At 35.0% G+C, this 26,852-nt stretch overlaps 1 protein-coding gene across 1 annotated transcript in view; it reads right to left on the bottom strand.

Moving 5' to 3' along the window:
- SAMSN1 (SAM domain, SH3 domain and nuclear localization signals 1) overlaps positions 1–24,490 on the bottom strand; it is a 127,904-nt gene extending 103,414 nt beyond the window's left edge. The window contains 4 exon segments of the mRNA XM_057544862.1: positions 577–614; positions 3,270–3,307; positions 18,643–18,774; positions 24,452–24,490. Coding sequence (XP_057400845.1) covers positions 577–614; positions 3,270–3,307; positions 18,643–18,774; positions 24,452–24,475 — 232 coding nt within the window. The 5' untranslated portion in view covers positions 24,476–24,490.
- Between the last annotated feature and the right edge of the window lie 2,362 nt (positions 24,491–26,852).

The raw sequence follows: 26,852 nt of genomic DNA on the forward strand, positions 1-26,852 counted from the left end.
GTATAAAACATTCTATTTTTCTATATTCTGTAAAGGAAAGAGAGATATCTTCCATTAACTTTCTAAAAATAATTAGATATTTACTTTAAAATTAAAATACAAATCAAGCCAATTGCCCCTATTATTACTATGGGTACTGTAACCACAGAAACTGAAGAAAAGCTCTGGTGCTTGAAATGCTGTGGAAAGTCTTTTATAATTCAACCATTTTTTATTTCTTTTTTATTCATTCCTAGATTCCTAGATATGAAAAGATATCTAAGAGATCATCTTGACCATGGACCTTCCAAGCTAAAGTTGGGAAATTGGAAGATAGTCAGCCAATAAGCCAAAAAGACTTATTTTTTTAATATGAAAGGAAATTATTCTGAATAAATCGATGGTTTGTCTGTCTTAGCCATTTAAAATTAGAATGGAGTCACATTTCTTTTTTTAAATTTCTTCTATAAAATTCAAAGACAAATCAATTTGACTTTCATCCATTACTTTCTGTTGCTTTATGGCACTAGCAGCAGAAAATCACTCTTAGAGAAAGAGAACATATCATTTGCATGAGTAATCTTATGAATTACTAACCAAATACTTTGCTTTCAGACATAGATCTCCGGATTGACCTAGAAAAATAAAAGAAACCAATATTTAAGTCTAGATTTAATAATTTATATTTTAAGTGAACAGAAATTAGATCACTTAGACATGTGTGCAATGTTTTGGAGAGCAGGAATAAATTCTAAGTTCTACACATGGACCTGAATTTTCCTGACTGTGGATGGCAAAGTACAGTTAATACAAGTATAGTCTTTGCCTGGAAATTTCTGTGCAATATGAAGAAACTAACTTTCATAAATCTCACCACCCCTACCCCTGCCAAAAAAAAAAAAAAAAAAAAGAGTGGGCCATTTCGACATGAATGCATCTCAAGATAATCAAATAGTTCATATGGGAAAGTTCTTTTTCAAATAATTCTATTCAATAAATACAGAAAGAACATTGCAAATTGAATATAGCTATTGTACAATCCCTAATAAAACAATAAATCGGGGCAATAATTACCAGTTGCTGTTAAAGTTTTTAATTGAAAGGCCTATGGGCAACTTAGTGCTGGATGGATCAGTCTGATACCATCTGAACCCACTAAGCAACTTCACAGTTGTAAAAATAGAGACAACCAGATATATGAGCTTCCAATGTAATGCAACAGGAAATATACAGTCACTGATGACCTACTTTTAAAATATAGATAGATAGATAATCAAACTTGAATCTTATCAAGCCTGGAGATCTAACTAAAAATTTACAGGAAACAGAAGAGAGAACACGTGTTTAAAACACACACAAACACAGACACAGACACACACACACACACACACATAAGGATGCAATCAGTAAAATTCAGAAATATGGAAAATTCCTCAGAATGAATAATCCAGTTTCTTCAGCAAATAAATGGGGAGAAAGACCTATAAATTAAGAAACATGAACAAAATGCATCACATGGATCTTCTTTGGATCGTGATTCAAATAAACGAGCTGCTGTTAAAAAAGCACTTGAGGCTATCAGAGACATTTTAATACTGACTGTATACTTGGTGATATTAGGTTATTTTTCTTATTTTGTTCTAGTACAGCTGTGGTGTTGTGGTTATGTTTAAAAAGAACAATTCTTGTTTCTTAATGATATACTGGAACATGAAATTGTCTGAGATATGCTTTAAATAAAACCCAGTGAGGGGGGTGGGAGTGGGGAGTCAGATGGGTAGAGATGAAATAAGATTGACTATAAATTGATACTTGATTATGTTAATCAATTTACACATTGGGTGAACACACACACATAGTGTACATGTAAATAATTTTGTTATAGCTGGGGTGTTTTCCATTATTCACCTTTTTTAAAGCTCAGGGTTGTAAGCAAAAACCTACATATATAATGTTTCTTTTGTTCTTAACCATTTTATTTTGGTTTGTTTTAATTTTTTAATGCAAAATGCTTATTCAGGACAACTCTTGGGAAGTAACAAGTGTTCCCAAAAAAGCTACTTATAATATTATAAAGTGAAGTAGGTGCATAATGACAGGAGAGGTTATTCCCTTCAGGGGAGTGATGGACAAAAGAATTGAGGAACTCAAGAAAGTCTTCAACTTTAACTGGTTGGGATCTGAGGAACGTGTTAATTGATTTGGCTTATGTTTGAAAATTCCTAATTCAGGCAGCATCAGGTACTTTTCCTCTCAATCATCCTCCTTCTGTCCCTCCATGTTTGGGTATCATCTAATCTGTAGAAGCATCAATCATCAGTCAATGGCTGTAATTTTGTTTAAGTATTTGATTTGGGATTAGTGAGGTCTTTATCCGTGGATAGAATAAACAGCTACCTAGGTGGGGCGATTTTTAAGACTGAGAAGAACCCTGCTAAAAAACCCCCTCTTTACTCCCATTCATGCTTAAAATGTCACTGATGTAGTTCAAGTAGGTAACTATGACAAAAATACAACTACCCTTGCCTGGCAGGTGCTCTAAGCTGTTAATCATGAAATTACCTACTTACTATGGCTGCATTTTGTATCCTTACTGGGAGAAAGCTTTGAGCAAGAAAGGAAGGAAAGACTATGAAAGCACAAAGTGTTTTGTGGGAGGAAGTAGTTGGGGGATGAGGGGCGGCAAGAGCTGTCGAAAAAGACTACATCCAGAAAGAATTTCACATGTTAACAATTTTGTCTCAGACCATTCCAGAGTGCAAGGAAGCCGTTCTTCTGTATCATCAGCAACCAATCTGGAAATTTCCCCATAAACCAACTTCCTGCTGCTATGTATTTCCTGCTTATTAGTTAAAAATCCCATTACCTTATGCAACATGTGTGTGTCGCGTCCTCTGGCAGCTTGATGTGCTGAATATAAAGCCAAGCCTGACCTAAATAACCCAAATCTCTTTGCAAACACATTTTTACTTGGATTAGAAGAACTCCAGAAGATTAATAGTTCACCGATAGAAACATGTTTTCGAGTAGGCTTCCACTTTAATCTGAGCCTAGTTTAGACACATGTTTCTTCTTCTGAAAATTTAATTTTCACATCCCTGTCTACAGGAATGTCACAACACAAGTTTCCTAAGCATCAGCATAAACATAAATGTTAGCAGGGTAAAGCATACCTAGATTTGTACATGACGATTTTTAAAAAAGCACTTTGACAGGAAACCCACTAAAATATTCCATTCAACATTGTAGAACTAAGAGAACATAAAGTTTTCAAAGTAAATTTGACTTACTTTCTTTTTGGTTTTGCATTCTCAAAATGAGAAACTTCCTGTAAAATAAAATAAAAAGTAAAATAAAATAATACTCCCCCAAGAAATCAGAAAGAGAATTCAAGTATAGTTTATCTTTGAGTATAATCCAAATGCAGTTCATTTTGCCTTTTCCTAGTAAAATGACTGTATTTTAGTAATTTATTTAGTAGAATCTTGCTTCTAGTTTTTACTTCTTACTCTCTTTGTCTTTGTAACTTTGATAAATGTTTACCTTATTGTAAGTCCATGACAGTTAGTGAGCAAGTCTTTTAAACAAAAACCTGTAATTAAATCCTTGTAGCCTCAAGTTTATATCCCCCTTCAACCCACCAAGACCAGGGGGAGAGACACATACCAGAGTATGTTAATTACATTACCTTTCTTTAAGAAAGATGGGAAGTAGCCTATCACAATACCCTAAATGTGTTGAAATACACCTGTGATTCATCTGACCTTTTTCTTCAGAGCCACTGATGCTATGTAAAATCCCTTATACGTCTGGCAGAAGAATATGTTGCTACATCTTTCACCATCCTCCAAAGAGATTAAACTGCTTCCAGGTGCCTTTAAGAACTCTTCAGAATCTCTCTTTCTCATTCATCCACTCCTTCATTCAAAAACCATTTATGTTTTTGATGTTCAGTGTTTTTTGAACACCTACTATATGATAGGCAACAGACCATGTTCTGAAGGGTTTTGTTTGGCGAGGTAGGAATTTGTGTAGTAAAGAACATTGAGACCAATATTCCACGTAGTGAGAAAAACACAAAAGCAAAGGCTGGAAGGAGTGGTGAACAAAAATCAGAAAAAGGAAAGGTGTTTTTTTTTTTTTTAATTAAAGTATGATTGACTTACAATATTACATTAGTTTCAAGTATACAGCATAGTGAGTCAGTATTTTTTTTGCAGATGTTACTCAAAGCTGGTTTTATTATTCCAATAGTTGACAGTATTAGTCTGAGCACTGTAAAATTCAGGATAAGCTTTCCCCTACATAGTAACTGAGGGGGACCTTTCTCAAACCCGTATTGTGTTTTTATCAAGATTTAACTTCAAAGACAATTTGAATTACCTATTTCACGTTGTTGGGTAGAACTGAAAACCCATATACTGAAATAATCAGTCCCCAACTTGAGAAACAAGTTTTGCCAAGTTAAGATGCCTGTGGATCACCCAGAAGACAATGTCTTATAGAACAGATCTGGGGGTGAAGGTAAAAATGTGGGAGTCATGAACCAAGCCCTGAGGTGAATTGGGATATCAACAGACTTTGAGGACTTAATGGTTAGATTGATCACTCCTTCGATTCTCTATGCTTTGTCATCAGGGGTCCTAAAAGTAATCAATCTCTATCCATGGTCTTTTTATGAAACTTTTTAAGTCTGGTCTAGAAGTCTCCAAACCTGAGTCCGGAAGCGAACTGTATCCTTTTCACCACAATCAGAGGACACACAAGCTTTGTGAGGGTCATCAGGAAAGGGGATGGCTACCCATCTTTGTAGTAGCATTTTCCTGTCATACATATTTGGAATGTAGCTAGGAAGGAGCAAACTCCATGTTCCCATAATCTATGCAGTTTGGGCCTGTTATGTCTCAATAATCAGAATCCATTGTCATGAGTCTCATTAATTTGTTATGTGAGTTTAGATAAATTTCTTTGGATTGTGAATCTTGTACTCTTCAAAATAATTCTACCTCTTTTGAGTATAAAGAGGAAAGGTGTCTGGTCTGGCGTTAAGCAGTACAGAAGGTGGATTTGAAATAAGGAAGACAGGAAACATTAGATATCTTTTGCATTTGTTATCATTTGAATCATAGTACTTTTTGAATCCACTTATTATATCAATAATTCATTGTTTCTTGCTACCAAAGAGATTTAATTCCAGATGACACAAAACTTGTGTGCAATTGAGCCCCAAGTGTTTGAATTGGGGCAGAGGGCATATTATTCAAGCACAGCCTCTTGCTTCAGCTGGGTGAAGCCTTAGCTAAGTTAATAAAATCAGATGTTGGACCAAAACTGGTTAAATATGCGTGGCTACTGATTGTAGTGAAAGGGACACAATTAGCTTCTGAGCTGAGGTTTAGAGACATCTGGACCAAGACTTGAAAGAATTTCATAAGACCATAGATGGAGACTGGTTATTTTTAGAACATACGTTGTCACAACATTCTCTAGGGACTATCTACTTTGTTCTATTTTACTGGAATCCCGGTCATCCAATATTTGCTTGTAATGAATCAGCTTAAGTTTGGGGATCTTTTATTAAAGAGTTTTCTTGTAACGAATACTTTGAAAAAGATTTTGAGCTAAAACTTCTTTTGAATCCTTATTAAGATGAAAGAGTTAATGTAGTTCTCCTTAGGTAACCTTCTTCCTACAAGAGGGTAGGGAGAGTCAAGCACACTAAATTCAGTCTCAAGTGTGATTAGATGAAGGAAAGGGATTACTCAAAAAGGGCAACATCTACTTATAAGAATAAGACTTCTGTTCCCTGGGTGTTGCTTAATTGTAGATGACTACTGAACTGGTTAAGCAATTTTTAGTACTTCTTGTACCAAGCAGTCTGCTTACATAAGCAGACTGTCATGTACTTTGGAGTTCAGACCCTAGGTTCTTTATTTCTGGAGGGGCAAGTCAAGAAGGACTATACATAGCTTTATTTTTAGAACTATATCTATGTGTGTGTGTCTCTGTGTGTGTGTGTGTGTGTGCGCGTGCGTGATACTCTGAACTACAAAAGGAAAATACCATTTCAGAGTCAGTGAAATCATTCTGTCTAGTCCATTAATTTGACTCTTGCCGTCAATACCAGGTAAAACTTGCTCCTGTTAGCCTTCATTATCCCTTAAGTCAAGCACTAATCATTAGTCTTACCTTTCATTCACTAGGGAGTTTGTGGCTTAATTTAATTGTTACCCCTGGCAATTTTTAGGAAAATAAAAAAATATGAAATGTAGACAAATTATTGTAAATGGGCCAGTGGAAACTAAAGAATATGTCCAACCTATGTTATTTTTCAAGTAGATGAGAGTAGGCTCTAGGAGCAAAGCATTTTCACATAACTATGAAACTAGGTCAAATTAAGGAAAATTTAAAAACAATTAGAAATGAAGAAAGAGAAGGTGCCATTGAAAAGAATAGAGAAATTTTGGATACCAACTGCCATATTTCTATTCTCATGAGGTGGTTACAGTTGACTGTCCTTTGGGATTGAGTCTAATATGTGCCTGTTTCTTGTGTTATTCGTTTTTAAATCTTACTTCCAAATCACGAAGTCAAAAGGAAAAATGAAGTGAAGAATATGTCAGGAGTTGTTGTTGCCCAGCTAATGGAAATGTGAAAGGTATTTCTGCACAGAGAATAATGACTGACAGTAAATGTTGGTGTAAATCCCATGGTGAATTTTTAAGACTGAAGAGCTGATGAGATCTGACCTTTGATTTACAAATGAATAAATTGAGGTCCCAGATGGTAAATTGACTTGTCTAGGGTCATACATGCAGTGCTTTACCTTGGTTAAATGCTAGTCATATTTTTCATTCTAATGTATTCTTTAGAATCATATAATTCACTCATTCATAGATTTATAGTTCATGCAACAAACATTTATTGAGCATCTATTATGTACCAGACACTCTTTTAGAGTCAAAAATGAATTACAAGTGGTTCTTCTCTCAAATATCCACCATCAATGACCGCTGCTCTCAGGATCCTGTTGGATTCCATGATTTTCCTAATTTTGAAGATTAAATGAGCTAGCCTTTATAAAATCCTTACATGATTCCAAACACATTGAAGATACTTACAGATGTTATTTCTCATTAGATTAATTATTCATTAATAGTTAATGGAATAGTTAATGGAATTCTGATAATGAGGTAAGAATTGAACATAAATACAAACACACACATATTGGTATACATACATATAACTTCTTATTAAAATAAGCTAACCCAGTTTCTATTTTATTCAACTCATTCTCTTGCAAGAATAAAGATAATTCACTCGCATAACTAAAATTATTTTAACTAATATCAAAATACCGTGATTCCAAGAATGCCACATCCAAACTGAATGAGCTTATGTCTGGACATTTCTTAACCTCTTGGGCTTCAATAAAGTTCCCACAGATGTTCAAAAAAAGAAAGAGAAATTCACAGAATTTCCCTTTAAAAAAATTCTAATAGACATCTGGAAAGAGGATGCTTACGATGCTTCAAATTTAATAAAGTGGGCTAATTTTGCAGTGCACTGAAAAGCCACCAGAGAGATGAAAAAATGTATACCCAGCTTTCAGCTCTGTTCTCAAAACAAGGAAGAAGTTTGTGTGCTGGATAACAAACCATCACCCATGTGAAGGAGTCCTGCCACCCATGAGGTCCTCCATCCTGCCTCCTCCATCCTACCTGATTACAAACATGTGGAGAAAAATCACATGAAGAAGTCTCCTAAATTATCGAATTGATCACACCACAAAGAGAAATGTTAGTCAATATAGCTAGTCTGAGCCCAGGTGGTTAAAGCCAGTTACTAAGAATGACAAGACTTTTAAATCTTATTGCTTTTCTAATTTCTTGATTTAACACATTTGCGAAATAATAATGGCAGAACACTTATGGATTATCAAGCACACTTCCAAATGCTTTACATGGAGTAATTCATTTAATCCTCCCAACAATCCCGTGAGGTTTATACAGTTATGTGTCTTCAATTTACACATGAATAAACTGAGGCACAGAGCAGTCAAATTCTTGCCTAAGGTCACATAACTAGTAAGTGGTAAAACTGGGATTTTATGCCTGATGCCTTAATGAGTACACAATGCTACTTCAATACTTGACTACACAGATACAAAATCTACCTGTCATCTAGATCAGACATCCCACAAACGAACTGTTGGCCAGAAGAGAGAGTGGCTAGAGAAATGTAATACTATATGCCACTACTAAACAAAAAACTCAGAAAGCACACTTTTATCAAAGTACTAATAAGAATAATTTAGTATTTTTTGCACATAATTCTTTTTTTTAATTGAAATATAGTTGATTTACAATGTCGTGTTAGTTTTAGGTGAACAGCACAGTGATTCAGTTATATTTAGTTATGTATATAACTAAAGAATATATATGTAAGAATCTTTTTTAGATTCTTTTCCTTTATAGGTTATTACAAAATATTGAGTATAGTTCCCTGTGCTTTACAGTATGTCTTTGTTGGTTATCTATTTTATGCATAGTAGTGTGTATATATTAGTATTATTTGGACAGTATATTGATGTGTTTTGAAGACACTAATCATTTTGTGAATGCCATCATCATCATCAAAGAATGCCCAGTAATTTATGACGGCACATTTAATTAAAAATGGGCACTTCAGGAATCATTGAATTTAGATGAGAGACTGCACATTGGAGACCCCCCAGTATATTACTGTAATAAAATTATGGTTCTCAGGGAAAACAGATTTTATCCCCCCATGAGAATACAATGAAGAAGAAGAAGCAGAAGCAACCTCAGCTCATTGTGATGGGAAAAGTAGACTTTCTTGCCAGCCCACCCAGCTTCTGTCAAAGAGTAATAACCCTACACGCTAATGAATTCTGATTTCCCCAAGAGAAGCAGGTGGTGTATGGCATCCCAACAAGGCTCATCATCTCAGGGCAGATCTTATAGCTTGTAGCGTCTGGAGAATGCACGGGTACTGTATCTAATCCATGAGGGACAGAGCTGGTAAATTGCATAGAACTTTGCCATTCGTCTACTGGTGTGCCAAGTGAGCTTTCTGTCAATCCTGAACTAACCAACTCCTCTCACCGTGTTATAAATATCCAGGATGGCAAAATAGATTACTTAAAGGATGGTTATTTGCATTATAAAAGATTCTTCCTTTTCAAAAAGATTCTTTTCCAGACTTCCTTTTTTTTTTTTCATGGAAAGGAAAGGCATTTTATTTTAAATATAGCAGTGTGTACATGTCAATCCCAAATTCCCAATCTACCCCTCCCTCCCACCCTTCCCCCCTGGTAACCATAAGTTCATTCTTTAAGTCTGTGAGTTTGTTTCTGTTTTGTAAATAAGTTCATTTTTATCATTTTTTAGAACTTTCTTAAGTATCCTTAAATGTGTTCTGACTTATGAAATTATATTTACACAAGGTTTTAGAAAGGGGAAAGACAACTAATGTTGAGATTTCATGTTGCCTGCCACTTATATCATTATTTTATTTAATCCTCATAGCCACAAATGGAACAAAAGCAAACCAAACAAACTTGCAAGAAGTGTGATCGGAAATAAGATGGATAAAAATATCAACTTCCATCTTTACAGTGGAAAAGCACCGAACTGGCAGAACCTGGCTTGATTTCCCAGGTCTGCTACTAAACTGGGCCAGTTCCAAGAACCCTCTTAGAACTGTCTCTACATCAATAGTGAACAAGAACTTGAAAATCTCTTCCAGTAAAAACAATCCATGTTTCCTTATCTATAATATTTCAATCCAAATTCAGTAGGGATGACAAAAGGTTTTAAGAGAAAATTAAAATGGGAATGGGCTTTTTTGCTTTACAGCTTTTTCTTTAAAACATGAATAAAGAGATAACCATGGCTTTCATTAGATTCAATTAGTAATTATATCATGAACTTAGGAAATAAAAAAGAGAATAGGGCATAATTAACCTCAATCTATTGATTATATTTTATTTTAACATAAGTTTCTATTTATGGGAGGAAACTAATTAAAACCAACAGAAAGTGTTCACATATGAATTGGTGGCAGAAGAATAGCTGTATGTGATCGTAGATATAATGGGTAAAAAATAAAAATGAAAGAAAAGTGCAGTGTTTTTAATGAAGGTGATCTATGTTTTATATGTCAACTTGTTATGAGTCATTTCACAATCTAGAAATCAAGAAAAGGATTATATGCACTGTTTTGACACTGACTCCTCTTGTTCATAGTTTGATGAAGACCTAGCTTATGAGATGCCATTGTTAGTCTCATTTTCTTCATTTAGTGTCTATGTTATTAATAGCTATGTCAATGTTGACGTTAATATGGAGACAGAACAAAAGAGCTCCCAATTTTAATAGTTCAGAGGCAAGTAAGAAATGCAGCTGAGTGTTTAGAATACCAACCTGGGAGTCACCTACCTTGACTTCATTACGCACCTATTCTAAGATATGTCACATTTCAGTGTCCATTTATCCATTTATAAGACACTTGGCTCTAAGTGATTTTTAAGGCCTTTTCTGGAAGATGCTAGGACAATGTACAGGGATAATGTCTTACCTTCCTTTCACCATTTTTAACTGTAGTTTTTCCTTTTCAAGCCCAGCTTAAATCTCACCTTCTCCACTGAACTTGCACTGTTAAACCACAAACCACTATCATGTTCTTAGTCATAACACATTATTGATCATTTACTTTGTGCCTGCCACTGTGCTAATAATGTTAATTGCACTGTCACTTTTTATTCTCAAATAATGAATGAGAGTAACAAGCAGTTTCCTCATTTTATAGGAGAAGAAACTGGGCTTAAAGAATTTAAGGAACTTGTCCAAGATCACGTAGCTGGTAAATTTCAAAGCTGGCATTTTTATAAAGTTTATTTGACCCCCAAATGTTGTGCTCCTGACTATTACATTATTTTTTTTGAAATTCCTTCTGAGAAATATTGTAGAAGTTGGGTTTGATACTTATAATACAGCATTTAATTACATAGTGTCTTATTTTATTCTCTAGATATTTTTGATGTGTAGAAGGAGGAAGAAGAAGAAGAAGGGAGAAAGAGAAGGAGAAGTGAAGGCGGGAAGGAGAGCAGGAAGGAAAGAAGGAAAGAGAGAGAGAAAAAAAGAGAAAGGAGAAAGAGAAAGAAAGAAAGAGAGAGGGAGGGAGGGAGGGAGGGAGAGAGAGAGAAAGGACTCCCATTGTTACTAGGATGAGATATATGGCTTAGGTCTTATCCATCACATGGGCAAAGTTAAGACACTGATTCAAAACTGACTAACATGGGAGAAAAGATAAGGTGTGGGCATCTATTTTTAATGTAGCAAATCTCGGCAGAGATAGTGTGGTTCTGGAGCCTACTGCTATGATAGTAGCTTCTTGATTTGGACACTTCCTGATGGTGGCAGAAGCAACAGCTCTCTTGGGGGTGGCGAGTTTTGTAGTGTGCTTCTCAGTAATTTCTGCAAGCTCGGCTAGAGTATCTATCTTCAGCCTCCCAACAATTCTGAGATTTCTTTAAGCTGTAATCCATTTCTTTCTGCTTACATTAGCTAACATGGATTTGGTTATCTTCAAATTAATCCTGATCAGTAACTTATCAAGTTAATTTTAGGTCCTGTATTAGTTATCTATTGCTATGCAATATATTACCCCAAAATGGAATGCCTTAAAACAATATATATGGATTATCTCACAGGTTCTGTGTGTCAAGAATATGGGCGTGACTTAAACGGGTCCTCTGATTCAGGCTTGCAGTCAAGTTATTGGCCCAAAGGTATGAGGTTTCATCTAAAGGCTTAGCTGGGAAGAGTCTCCTCTTCCAAGCTCACTCAGTGATTGTTGGCAGCATTCAGTTTTCTGAAGCCTGTTGAAACGAAGGCCTCTGTTCCTCGCTGGTTGTAGGCTGAATGCTGCTCTTGGTTCCTTGCTACCTGGGCCTCTTCTGGATGGGATCTTGCTTCACCATAACGTGCAAGCAAGAAAGCAATAGAGGCAGTCCTCTTGCAAGACAGAAGTTATAGTCTTTTATAACTTAATCATGGAAGTGACTTCCTATCCCCTTTGCCAAATTCTATCGGAATCAAGTCTCACACAAAGAAAGGTGAGTATTACATAAAGACGTAAATACCAGAAGGCAGATGTGATGGTGAATTTTATGTGTCACCTTGGCTTGGCCACACAACCCAGGTATTTGGTCAAACACCAAGTGAAATTATCATTTAAGTCAGTAGACTTTGAGTAAAGCAGATTACTTTGTATAATGTGGCTGGACCTCATCTCAATAGTTGAAGGTCTTAAGACAAAAAAACTGTAGTTCCCCCAAGGAAGAGGGATTCTGCCTCTAGACTACCTTTTGACTCTTATTACAACATCAGCCCTTCCCTGAGTCTCTACCCTGCTTGCCTGCTCTCCAAATTTCAGACCTGCCAGCCTCCATACTGGCATGAGCCAATTCCTTAAAATAAATTTCTCTTTCTATATATCCACATCCTATCAGTTCTATTTCTCTACAGAGCCCTGATTTATACAAGAGGGTTCATTAGAGGCCATCTTAAAAGTCTGCCTTCCACTGTTCCAAAAGGAGAATAATAGTGTTTTAGGTTAGAAAACACTCCCCCTTCCAAAAAAATTTAAAATGTACACATGGAACCATTTTAGAGCAGCAAGGGACCTTGGAGACCATCTAGTCTAACCCTATTATCTCATAGAGGTGGAAACAGAGAACCAGATAATGTAATGACTTATTCAGCGCTATTTAGGAACAAAGCCAGGGCAAGAACTCAGTTTTCTCTCTTAATGTCTTTACCATGGCCCCATAAATTCTCCTAAGTTGAGAGCCGAGAATTGCACTAGTGGCCTGAAGACTGATTATAGTGAAGGAAAATCTTCGTGGGCAGATGAACTACTGATCAGCTGGGTTGTTCTTCCCTTCAGTCGCTCTTCCGATAGCGGGTAATGGTTTTGTGCTGGTGCCACCTCATCCTCCAACCCAGATTCCTTAATGATCAATGGCGTTCATAGCCAAGATGGCAGGCTGGGTCATGGATCCTGCCAGCGGCTATGGAAGAGAGCAAAACTGACTGGCCAATCAGGGATGAAACCCTTGACCTTGGCCTCATTAGCGCTGAGCTCTAACCAACTGTTAGACGTGTATTGTACCATTTGTCTTTAAAACTATGAATCTGCTATATTACGCTCTTATTAACATCTGGTAGCTGGGAACAATTTAACTGATTTCTCCAGTGCTTTTTATCAGTGCAGAATGTTGATGAATGTGAGTACATTAAAAAATTAAACTTGCGTTTTAAAATATTTAAGTTAAAATGGACTCCCCCCCCCAAAAAAACAGCACCTGAATTATAAATGAGGCTAACAAGAGCCACCGTGATTGATAGATTTTCTTGTTTACTGTTATTTACACATGGAAGGAAATCTAGGAATGAATGTCAAACATTGCACTCAAGCTGGGTGTTCATGATTTGAGGCAATTTGTGGAGATTAAACTCTTGGGTTTTCTAATGCGCGTAACAGTGAACCCTGTTGCTTCTTCTTGTTCAGCCTGGTAAACATCAATGCTTTTAGGTAAGGAGTGTTGATTACAAATTATTTTGAACAGTTATTTTAAAACGAGCTCAAATGAGAGTTTGACTTAAAGTCATTTAATCAAGGATATTAAATTAAAGGATCACTCTGCCCTGGTGTGATGGGTTGTAGAAGGAAGGAAAATGAACATTAACATGCATTTTGCCAGGTGCTTAATGTTTGTTTTAACGTTTGATCCTCACTACAAACCAAGAGACAGACATTTTTATCCATATTCTATTGCTCAGAAAACTTAGGGTTAGAGAAGTTCAAAAACATTCTCAAGGATACACAGTTCTCAGCTACCTGGGGAGCAGGAATAAAACTCAAGTTTATTAACTTCATTGCCCATCTCAAGTTCTCTCTGCTATGCCCTATATATACATATATATTTATAGATACACACGTACATTTATATATATATCAATCAGATTGTATTTAATGTACATATAATAAGGTTGGATTCTTTATCTTCCTATCTTCCCCTCCTCTTCACTTCTCATCTCGCCAAAACATATTCTCACACTCAGCCTCTCCTACTCTAACTCTTGCATAGACGTACATGCATAGCACACACACATACATGCTTGGGACAGAAAGGCCAAAGAACATTAGTATTTGGGAAACCAGAGCTGCAGTCTTGACTCCATCCCTCATTTCAGACAAGTCATTAATCTCAGCCTCCTCATTGGTTAATATACTTGTTCCCTCTGGTCTTGTCTCTTCCTAAAAGTATATAACTAAGTGTTTATCTTCAAGTATTTTTATACTTTATATTTCTTTTATAAGTATACTTATATATACTTTTATAAGTAAAGTAGGGGATTGATATTATCTGGTTACTCTGATGCCTCAACATCACCAGCAAATTCAAGCCTCTAATTCTATGCTGTCCAACATTGTAGCCATTTCTGGTGGTATGTGGCTATTAAGCAATTGATATTTGGTTGGTCCGATTGAGGAACTAAATTTTAATTTAATTTAATTTTAATTTTAAAATTGAAACTGGGTCAAAAATACACAATTTTTATTGTTTCATTAGGAGCAGGATTCACTTTAACCATTGAAACTTTAGCATCTAAATTGAGATAATAAGATACACACCAGATTTCAAAATCTAAGTGTGAATATAAAATATATCATTAACTTTTTATAATAATTACATGTTGAAACAATAATCTTTTAGATATACTTGCTTAAATACATTATTAAATAAATTTCACCTGTTTCTCTTTTTAAAAATGTCACTCCCTGGGTCAGCAAACTTTTTCCGTGAAAAGTCAGATAGAAATATTTTAGGCTCTGTGGGCCACATAGAGTTTCTATGGCATGGTCTTCTCTATTTTTGTTTTTGTTTAAAAAAAAATTGTTTTAATGTAAAAGCTGTTCTTAGCTCATGGGCCGTACACACACAGGCCGCCTGGGGCAGTAGTTCTAGCCGCAGCTCTACCGTGACACATTTGCCCTTCTAACCCCAGTGCTCAGTAGCAAGAAGGAATGCTCTTCTCTGAAACTGAACTAGGCTGAATCCATACCTAGGACTGTTCTCCTCATTTTATGAAGAGGGCGCTGAGGTCTAGAGAATTTAAGCAACTTTCCCAAGTCAAATAGCTGGTAAGTGCAGAGCTAGAATGAGAATTCATATCTGCGCAGCTCCAGAGCTCACGTAGGACACTGCATCATACATTCTCCATTATTAAGACTTTCTTTAGCTTGATTAATGAACCTTCACTGATCCATTCATTCAGTAGTCATTGAATGAATATTTGTGCTACATACAAGTAATAGAGACATTTCCCCTGTTCCACATTTAAGCTCATTTTTGAAAAGCTTCAAATATCTTACCAATTTAATTTATGAGATACAAAATGAAGTGGAAAATTGACAATTATTTGCTAACTTCAATCAATATAGATGGCAAGCCTGATAATTCAGGCTTGATCCTGTTAACCGCAATTGGCAGAGGTACAAACATTTTATGTTCTTACTTTTTTTCTAATTCAAGATCCTTTATTAGCTTCAGACATAATAAAGAGGTGCTAAAATAGGTAGAGAATCAAGGAGTAACAGCCTACATTTTAACCAATGTAATGATAAAGTAGTCAATCTCTAGTGAGGCTAGTATGTTAGTCTATTTTCTTTCAGCATGTTTGTTTAGTTGCATGATCATTCACTCTGTGAAACTTTATAGCTAGTTTTTTTTTTTTTTTTTTTGGCAGAACACCTCCAAAACTCTCTGGCTTTGCTATATACTATAAGTGGATCTCTTATTATTTATCTTTATGAAATTTAATAAAGTCTCATTTTAAATCAATTTCTCTTTAGACCAGCTCTCCATTACCAACCCCTCCTAGAACTGCAATTAAAATGTAAACTAGATATTTTTGATGTTCTTCATTTAAAATCCCAACATTAACTTCTTTCCCTTAAATGCCTTCTCTATCTTTAATTGTGCAATTGGTCCACACCTGATCATCTTCTTTGGGGCTCTGGAGCATCTTCTGTCCATCTGTGTAACTCCTCATTTTGATTAACACGGTGTTTTCCACATAGCAAAGCTCCAAATAAGTATGTGTAAATAAAATAGCTTTAAGGGAAGCCAAGAAGCCTAGGATTCTTCTTTTATTTTGGTTTTTATCTTTTCAATTCATGTGGCAAATGACATTTTTAGTATGGGCTACAAATTTCCACTGTAACAACTAGATATGCTGTCGGGTTGGGTGTAAAGAGTTTAAGTTTGAGAGCACCTCTCCTCTCCAGTAAAATTAAAATTACAAATACATTTGGGCTGAGGACTCTCGGAACTTGAGGAATAACTCCATTAACTTTAGGGATGTTTTCATAGTATTTTCAGAACATTAATCCAAAAGAAGAATCTATTTCCAATTCTATTAAAACTGGTCCAAATCTTTTTTTCCTTGAAAAAAAAAAAAAGGAAAGTGAGAATAGTAGGAGAAAAAAAGCATCCATTCTTCAGAGGCTTAGATGGAAAGTCAGGAGGAAAGTTCTAAATCACTAAATTTCATTATTAAAAGACTAACCTTGTTTTATCCAAGCTGTGGAATCATTTTAATTAGGAATATAGTAGGTAACAATGATAATTTGATACAACTGGTATAATTCAACAATTGAATAGTCGAATCAATAATTGAACCAGTTGTTTTTCAGTATATATATATATATATATATATATATATACACACACATTTATGTTTGTATATATGCATATATTTTAAAATTAGTGAGTATATATATTATATATGTATATATAAAATGTATATATATATACCTCAGTATTTAATTATATATACAGAAAGACAGAAATATACAGACAGAAAGAGAGAGAGCTGTAGCAATTTAAATCATGTTTTTATTATTCTCATTTACTTTTGCAGTGTAGATGAAGTTTGATAACCATCCTAGTAGAGTGGTTGGCCATGAACTTGTTTATTTTTCATGCATACTTATTAAATTCATGTGTTTAAGGAAATATCTTCAGGCTTTTCAGCCTATTCAATTTTTCTTTTTAATTGTAGAGTTAAAATGCTTCCAAACATTTGCAGTGTCAATTGACAGTATCACTGTAAATGGTCTCTCTCTCTCTCTCTCACATTAAAATGTAAAATGTATTGCTGCTTCCTCTTAAGCATATCTGTCAACATCAATATCTTCTGGGTATTAAAAAGTATACAGAGTTGAGGGAAGAGTTTCCACTGCACTAAATTATTAAAATTATATTTACTTACTGAGACTTATTATTGAACTTGTTTACTAACTTACAGTACATTACCTTTTAGTTGATCTAAGTTTCTGGGAAACAGAAACATTCTGGAAGCTGGGAAAATAAGAAGTTTTCAATGTCCCCAAAGAATAAAACTGGTAGCTGTACAGGCAAATATAAAACTCGAAGGTATTTTACTCTAACCCTTTCTCTAGAGCAAAAAAAGATCTGGGTTTGAATCCTGGGTCATCCTCTTTTTAACTGGGAAAGTTATTTAGCCTTTCTCAACCTCTGTAAAGGTTTATTGTAAGGATCAACACAGATAATTACATATATAACATCATCTAGTGTAGTTAATATTATTTTTTGTTGTTATTGGGGAAATGTGTGATTACAAGGCTAAGAGGTGGCATCTAAATCTATAAGTATAGAGAAGTTCTTCATTTGCTGCAGACATCATAGGATCTTTTGTATTGTCCTAAGTCACAATAGAAGCTACATAAGTTTATTAGAATGGGATTAATACAAATACAGCACAACTGACTAAGAAAATAGCATGCACTGTAAAACAGGAACAGGGCCAACTTTGCAGAGCACGGAGAACTCTATGCCTCTAGTAATTATAAATATAATTCACAAAAGCCATTTGCCTTTGCATTCTAGTAATACTCAATATTTTGTAAGTAAGTTGATGGTGTGTGTCCATAAGTTTAAGAAGCAGCTTAGTAAAGTGGTTAGCACAGACTTTAAAGCAGCCGGAGGTGTGCTGGAGTTGACACTAGAGAGAATGAATAATTAAATATTCAGGTATTGTAAGCCTGTTATTAAACCATCGGTAGCTTGAAATCAACCATGGTAGGAGCATTCACCCCATGGAAACTGGCAAATGCTATTATACAAATCTCAGGTTCCTGGCATCCACCCCAAAAACCTGGTTTACCAGTAAACTGCTGATAAACTGCTGATGCAGGCATATATATATTTACTTGCCAGCTTTAACACTTAATGGTTTATAGTCTTTAACAAGTTATGTTGTATTTCTCTCCTGCAATTGCCTCATCTAGAAAACAATACAATTATTTCTTTGTCATAAGGTTGCTTTTGTTTAAGTGATTTAAGTTACATAATCACCTAATACCTACTTTGTAAATGGTAGTTCATACTAATAAGCCAAAATCACTTAAGAGACAACAGTGAAACTAAAAGTAAATGAAGAACTTTCTGAAAACAGGGTCTTTTTGCTGTATTAACAGGTTTCGTTACGCAAGTGATTCTAAATATATAATAGAGAAGAGGTGATCCACTCAAGGTTCACTCACCATGAAGAGATTGTTGTGTAAGTTTCCATTTTCCCCAGAGGGTGAGAAAAGAGAGTCAGTTCTACCAGAAGTTCTCTCTTGGTGAGCTTGTTGTTCTGGGACTGGCTCATATAAGCTGTCCATAGAGCCCTCCTGCAATAAAGAGATTTCTGAGTCAAGGAATAATAAAATGATAATTTTCATTGAAAAGTCATCTAACCATCTACCCACCCTTATACAGTATCCCATCTAAATGATCCCGTGCATTGGGATTACGAGTTTATGGTATGCCAGTGTTCAACAGTGAACAAGACAGTAAAGAGAGGCATTCTTAGCACTTATTACAGAGCCAGGAATTCAAACAAAACTCTAAGCATTGGGGAGCCATGCACAAAATGAGGCAATTTCTCAAGAAGCATGATGAAGACATCAAGTTCAAGGTACTAAATAAAGACCTATTTGGACACCAATAAACTGTGTTGGGTGTCAGGTCATAGGTTTTAGTTATATGTATCCCTCTAATTAGAGTACTAATTAGTACTAATTAGTACATGTCCTTGTATAAGAAACACAATCTGTTATACTTCAGCTTCTTCAACTGTAAAGTTGCAGTTTGATCCACCTTACAGAGGAACTCTCAGGATGAAATGAATACAGTGTATGCTTTGAAACAGCAAAAGTATTTCACAAGTACAGTAAAGACATTCATATTAATGTTTACAGTATTTATCTTAATAATATTGTTCATTTGTTTTTATACTTTTATGGAATAATGAATTTTAAAATATATGAGTTTGCATTTAAAACCATTGTAAACTCTATGTTAAATCTCCTTTGTATTTGGGAAGCAAACTTAACTGAACTGACTTCTTATGTTTTTTTTCCTTTTAAGACAGAATTGGTCTAGTTATGGCGTCATCTGGAAACAATCTTAAGGGAAAGAGGTATTCACTTAATATATTGAAAATTTCTAGACATAGTAACTGGGGAGGCTGATAATGGTGGCATCAAAACAAAGGTCTGCTGGATTATGAAAAGGTTTTCTTGCTTTAAACAATGAGTGTTGCACTGAAAATGTTCTCATCTTTAAAAATATATTTTATTAAGATATAAGCAAAGTAAATATTGAATTGTATTCACATTGTCTACCTTTAAAAATTTCAACCAATGTGTTCTACAGTTCCATAATTCAAGTAACTTTTGCTCCAAACACATGGCAAATTATTGGGAAAATTTGAAAGACTTAAGTAATCCCTAAGACATTTGTGCTCTAAATACCTAAACATGTAGGGAAACCAAAAACCTAACAGTAGCACAAAGTGGTGAATGGAGGTTAAGCTTTGGACCTGTTAGTTGTCCACCCAGAAATGGGCAGCCTTGATGGATCTTGGGCCTGGTGGTGTAATGTGTAAGAGCTTTCCTCCACATAAAGCAAACTGTGCTGAAATCCAAGGGCTGCAGCAGTATCCACAGCTATGAAAAGAGGTTGAAAAAATCTCCTACCCATAGCTGCTGGGGCTCTTGCTTCTAGGAAGCTGTAGGTCAGAAAAGCAAAATTCAACAATGCAGCTGGCACACTGGGATCAGAAACAAGCTGCCAGCTGGCTCAGTGATGGATCAGTAATACATCAAATATCACCTTGGGATGAGATCCCTGGACCATCAATGTAAGCCTCGGTTCTTAACTGGGGCCTCGGAGAGACTGGAGATTTATGCCTTACAACCAAATGGAAAAAGGTAAAGAGGCCAGGAAGGAGAGAAAAGAGAGAGAGGGGAGGATGGAGGTGAAAGGGAGAGGAGTGGGAGAGGGAGAGACAGAGAAGAGACACACAGAGAGAGAAGAGAAAAAGCATTATCGTTCAACATTAGCCAAAACACAGGAAGGGATTGAATGCTGAGAAAGAGAGTCAACTGGATTGACAATCTGAAAATAAAGCCATTTCCATTCCAGATGAAATTAAAATCATAAAATGGATGAAAAATAATTTCAGAAAAAATATTTATCATCTTCACAGAGCTAAATAAAAAAGGAATATACAATTAAAAATAAATAACCTATGATGAAACCAAAACAGGCAGAAAGAAAACAAACACTAAATAATTATAAAGTCTTGAAAATGAATAATGTAATCATAGAAATTTGTATTAAATAATCAAAAATTGGGATGAACTCTAGACCTCTCAAAAGAATTAGCAAATGCTGAAGAGTTCACCCAGGGTGCAGCATAAAAGGATAAATAGAAAACACATGAAATATTTGGGTAAAAGTGTGGAGGACATTTTGAGGCATTACAACATCAGATTAATAGGAATTCTAGAAAAATAAAATGACAGATATTTCTCGTCATTTCAAGAAAACTATGAACTAATTTTACTTATAGTTTTAAGAAATCCTAAATGTAGTGTTAACAAAATTAAATTTAGTAATGTATTTTAAAATATACCATGGCCAGTTAGTGTTTAATACAGGAATATAAGATGTTTCAATATTTAAATATACTGTAACATGTTTAAAAGAAAGCTTATAATTTCAATAAATATTCTAAGGCATTTGAAGGATTTATTATTATTCATCCTTGATAAAAATCTCAGCAAACTGGGAAGAGACAGGACTTCCTCAACCTCATTAGAGATATTTATCAAAAACCTCAGGAAGATGCAATTAAAGGTACTTAAATGAATATTAGAAACAAGACTAGGATGCCTGCCATTATAGTGTTTTTACTTGTCAATGTTATAGAAGAGAGAGAGAAGCTGAGAATGGTATAATTGCTAAAGAAGAGGAAAACTTACAGATTATCTGCATTAAAAACCACAGACTACCAGAATTTTAGAAATTCAGCAAAACTTTTATTTGCAGTATCAATATCTGAAAATCAATAATGTATCTATAAATCAGCAAAAACAAATTAGGAAAAAAAATAATAACAGCAACCAAAATTCTTAGACTGCTAGCAATAAAGTTAGCAAAAGATTGGGATTGACATATATACACTAATATGTATAAAATAGATAACTAATAAGAACCTGCTGTATAAAAAAATAAATTAAATTAAATTAAAAAATTAAAAAAAAACAATTTTATAGGGAAAATTATAAAACATCATTAAAGACCATGAAAGAAGATTAGAATAAATGAAGAGCTATCCATATTTGCGGATGGGAGGCCTCAACCTCATAATGAAGTCAATTTCCCCTAAAGGTGTAAAATTCAAATTCATTTTAATCAAAATCCTATCAAAGATTTTCATATAACTTGATAAGATGATTCTGTATTTATATAGAAGCACAGAGACTTTAGAAGTCCACATTTTGAAGAAAGACAAGGAGAGGGTATTCTGAGTAAGGTATCTACTTGGTGTTAGAATTACCTTAATAGGTATGTAGAACAGTAATAAAGAAAAGGATGGAGATAAACCATTGGGATAAAATATATAAACCAAATAAAGATAAAGGCAACATTTCGAATCACTGAAGAAATGGTTCAGGGATAATTGATTTGTAACCTTATTGGGTTACAAAGTCAAATTAAACTCTGTAACTATATGATGAGCTCAACAAGAAAATCACCTTGCTTCTAATGAGCAAGCTTTCTAAAAACCTTATCATGATGTAAAACTCTAAGAAAAATTCTGGATTCAGAGTGGCACACATAAAAGGATATTTCTGACTCCCTTTTGAAAGATAGACCCCTTTTGGAGTTTATAGATCCAAAATAATAGCAATCACCTTTAATGGATTATTTATAGTATCCTTGGTTCAAAACGGGTAGTTCATTAAGTCTGGCTTTATATTTCTCTTAAAAACCCCATTTACTAAAAGATTTACAATTTCCCCCTACACTTAACAGAAGTTTAACTCTTTCATTGACTTTCCTTAGTGGTAATCTTTATGTGATGCTTAATATTTTAAATCACCTCCTTCCTAGAGATTTAAAGGTCAATATATTTATATCTACTTCCACTTTTTAATTGTGTAATTTTCCCACTAAATCAGTAGTTTTAAATCTCTTTTTTAAAATGCTGTGTCCCATATGTTCACATTCCTACAGGCACAGATAAAATATGTTTTGAATTATGCACAAATTCCTGGCAAACACTGTAACCCCGCCCCTTTTTCACAGCTCATAACAGCACAGTAGGGTGTCACAACACCCTGGTTGAGAGCCCATACGCTAAATAACTTTATTTATTTATTCCCCAGGAAGGAATAAAAATACCTAAAATAGTTTTGATTTTTTTTCCCAAGTACCTTGTGGACATTTTCTTATTAAAGCAATCATTAATTTTGATCACATATAAACTTCGGAATGCTTACATAATTTTAGTTAGTGTTCATGATGGTTCAGCCTAATCCAATATGTTTCTGAGCAAGGAACTTTTTTAAGGATAACTTTAAAAGATGGAAAAGAGTTGCAGTCAAATTGAGTCCATGAGGCATGGCTTTGAAGCAATCCTTTTTGAGTATGTGCCTTCTTCCCTATATTACAGAGAAAGACAATCGTGCTCATTATATGGTTATATGTCTTTAGTAGCAGGATTACAAAGTGTATGCCACACTGTGCTGAGCTGTGCTATGTTATAGAAACATTAGCATACTGATTATAGTACCATTCAGAGTGATTTCAGAACACAATTATCTCTGCCGCTACACTGCCTATTTCCATGGGAAGTATACTCATGTAAACCACATATAGCTCTTTTAGAGCAACTAGACAAGAATGCACAATACCACTTAAATCACCCGAAATGGGATTTCTCCAGTCAGATTTATATGGCGCAAAGCAAAGTTGAGCACTGGCAGTTATTTTGTAAATTGGGGCTATATAGGCAAACTGAACTCAGTGATTCAGCCTGCCACAACTCACAATTGCATTTTATTTTTCAAGATGCTCTAAGATTAAATCCCTTATCTTGACTTAAACTGCCTCCTGTTTAGGTATTACAACCTATGTCAGCACCATCTCTAGCACTTATGTTAATCTTCTTTGCAATTTGGAAAGAAAACAAACATCAAAGTAAACCATTTTATTTCCTCAAATGACAGGGATCTCCCATAGACATCTTGAAAAACCAATGAATAGGCATAGTACCCGGCTGTAAACACATATAGAAATGAATAAAATTATTTTTGAAATCCATTTTTTAGCATTGGCAGATGGTCACAATTGCAGGTTAGAGTTATAAAGTATTTCCAGATCTATGACTACCTGCTAACTCCCACTGATCCACTTCAGGCTAAAGAAAAAAAAAAAGCAAAAATGTAAAAAAGAATTTGAGAGGTGCTTATACCCTGAATGAGCACATCTGCAGGAATGGATTAATCTATTGTACCTTGCATTTACAGTGCTGTGTAACTCAGAAAGCCGCCTCCGTGGTAGTTTAACCAAACCAACGTTGAACAGAATTCATTACTCAAACAATAGAGAAGAAATTTTGATTCCTAGGAATGTCCCAAAGCAAAACCAGTAACCCAAATGCAGCATATTTTGAAAAAAGAAAAACCAAAAACTCATACCCAATAATAAAAAGAAGAAAATAGTTCCTCAAAAATACTATTTACATATTCCCCTTAGAAATTCAGTATAAAAATTTTAAGTAATTAGTCATTGTTATAGATAAATATATACTATTTTGTAAATTACTTGCCTCTGAATACAGTCGGCTTAAGTTCCTTAATGAAAACATGCTTCCTCCTTTTTCTGATGTGGACTTTCTTATGAGACCTTAAAATGTATTAATATACCACTTAGGAAGTTTAGGGTAAACCCGAATTCCATACAATAAAATAAAAAAGAGAATATAAATGGTGCATGTAAAAAAACACTTACCAGCGAAAAGCAGAAAAGATTCATTTTGGTCAGCTTTAGCCCCCTGTTGTTGTGCCCCCTGTAGCTCTCTCTTGCCTTCACAGCTGTTTGGACAGTTCTCCTGGGAGATTACTACGAAGTAAAATCCCTGCCGTAATCCCGGGATTCACAGACCATTATCAAATGAGATGGGTCTTTATTGAACAATTTTCTAAATTAATGAGGAACGCTGACTAACAAAATGAGAGAATAAGACTTACCATGATCTTTGTAAAGAGATTTCAAAGGTGACGATAATATTCCTAAAATCTGGAGGAAAAATGCAGTGAAAAGAATCATAGGCCTACCTAACTAAACTGAAGATATGAAACACACCCTGAAGAAAATGTCATCCTCCAATATAAAAGTAACACATTCCCTTCAAAGGGTTAATTTGAGGCTCTGGTACCATGTGCCTCTCCACTTCCCATGCCTTTTATCTCTTCCATTAATTAAAATAATGTTGGATCTCTTATATAGAAAGATACTGAGATAAGCACTTTTTATGGTGGTAAAATATACATAGCTTAAAATTTTCCATTCTAACCATTTTTAAATGTACAGTTTTGTAGCATTAAGTATATTCACATTGCTGAGCAGATATTATCACCATCCATCTCCAGAATTTGTCTGTCTTATAAAACTGAAACTCTATACCTATTAAACACTAACTCCCAATTCCTCCCTCCCCCTAGCCCCTACCACCATTCTACTTTCTAAGAATTTCACTATTCTAGGTACCTCATTTAAGTGGAATCATGCAGTATTTGTCTTTTGTTAATCGGCTTCTTTCACCCAGCATAATGTCTTCAAGGCTCACTCATGTTGTAGCGTGTGTCAGAATTTCTTTCTTTTTTAAGGCTAAATAATAGTCATTGTATATGTGTACTACATTTCGTTTACCTATTCATTTGTTGATGGACGGTTAGGTTGCTTTTACCTTTTGGCTATTGTGAATAATGCTGCTATGAACATGCGTGTACATAACTCTATGTGTGTCCCTGCTTTTCATTCTTCTGACTATAAATGCTAAGGTAGAATTGCTGCAAAGTTAAATTTACAGCTTGCAAACATGCTTATTCTTCAGCTGGTCCCAGACTTATTTTTCCTTTAAGTCACATTTATTTCTAGTACTCCCAGAAAGCGCATCTACAGTAGTCCCTTATCCTTTAATTAGGAATATGTGGAGAGTTGCATTGGAAACTTCTGCTTTGGAATGTTATTAGCTACGAATGCTTTGAATTTCATGTAACAGACTACCTGACTGAGTGCTTGCTCATGACTTAGAGCTGTTCTTCTCATATAAGAATTGGTCTGCAGATTGACAATTGTTGGCATTGATGCAGAGGGTCAGTGAGGTCAGAGTGATGGTCACTGGCTGCAGTTCCCTTTCCCTTCCCTTCAGGGTCTGAATATCGATGCAGAAGCTCAAAGCATTAAGTCCTCACACTCTTGCATGAAAGAATCAGACATCATAGGCACTGATGTCAAGCAGACTTCTGTGTTTAGCTGCCTTTCTATGATTCCTCCCAACAGCCTAAGCACCCCTGTAAGGTTCGTTCTTTCTGCATACTTTCTCAAAGTTAGTACCTGTGGGGAGTATTATTTAAGGTATATTTTGAGAAGATGTAATATGTAAATTTAATCAAAACCAGATGAAACTAAAACTTTGAATCTCTTCCTTAGGGTCTCTTTTAGGAGCTATAACATTACTTCAAATCCCAATATTTAAAAAAAATTGATTACGAAATTTTCACACATACTCAAAAGTAGAGTTCAATAATACCTTTGACATATATACACTACCAAATGTAAAATAGATAGCTGGTGGGAAGCAGCCGCATAGCACAGGGAGATCAGCTCGGTGCTTTGTGACCACCTAGAGGGGTGGGATAGGGAGGGTGGGAGGGAGACGCAAGAGGGAAGAGATATGGGGATATCTGTATATGTGTAGCTGATTCACTTTGTTATAAAGCAGAAACTAACACACCATTGTAAAGCAATTATACTCCAATAAAGATGTTAAAAAATAAAAATAAATAAATAAATAATACCTTTGTATTTCCATCACCTATATGAAAAAAGAATATCAAGATATTTTGTTTTATCCTTATCATTTTTCTTTCCTGCTAAAATATTTTAAACCCCAAACATAAGGTCATTTCACTCCTACATACCTTCACTTTGTATCGCTAAAAATTTTTTGACATTTTCTTAGATAATCAGAGTGCCCTTGCTACACTTAAACATTATTCCTTGATAACTTCAGACAACCTCCTTATGTCACACTCCCCGCAGAGAGTGGGGGTCTATTTCTCCAATCCCCTGGACGAGGCTGAGGCTGTGACTGCACTGATAAACATCTCTAGAATGTGGCAGTCCT

The sequence above is a fragment of the Balaenoptera acutorostrata genome, chromosome 4, assembly GCF_949987535.1.
Source record: "Balaenoptera acutorostrata chromosome 4, mBalAcu1.1, whole genome shotgun sequence".
NCBI classification, from domain to species: Eukaryota; Metazoa; Chordata; class Mammalia; order Artiodactyla; family Balaenopteridae; genus Balaenoptera; species Balaenoptera acutorostrata.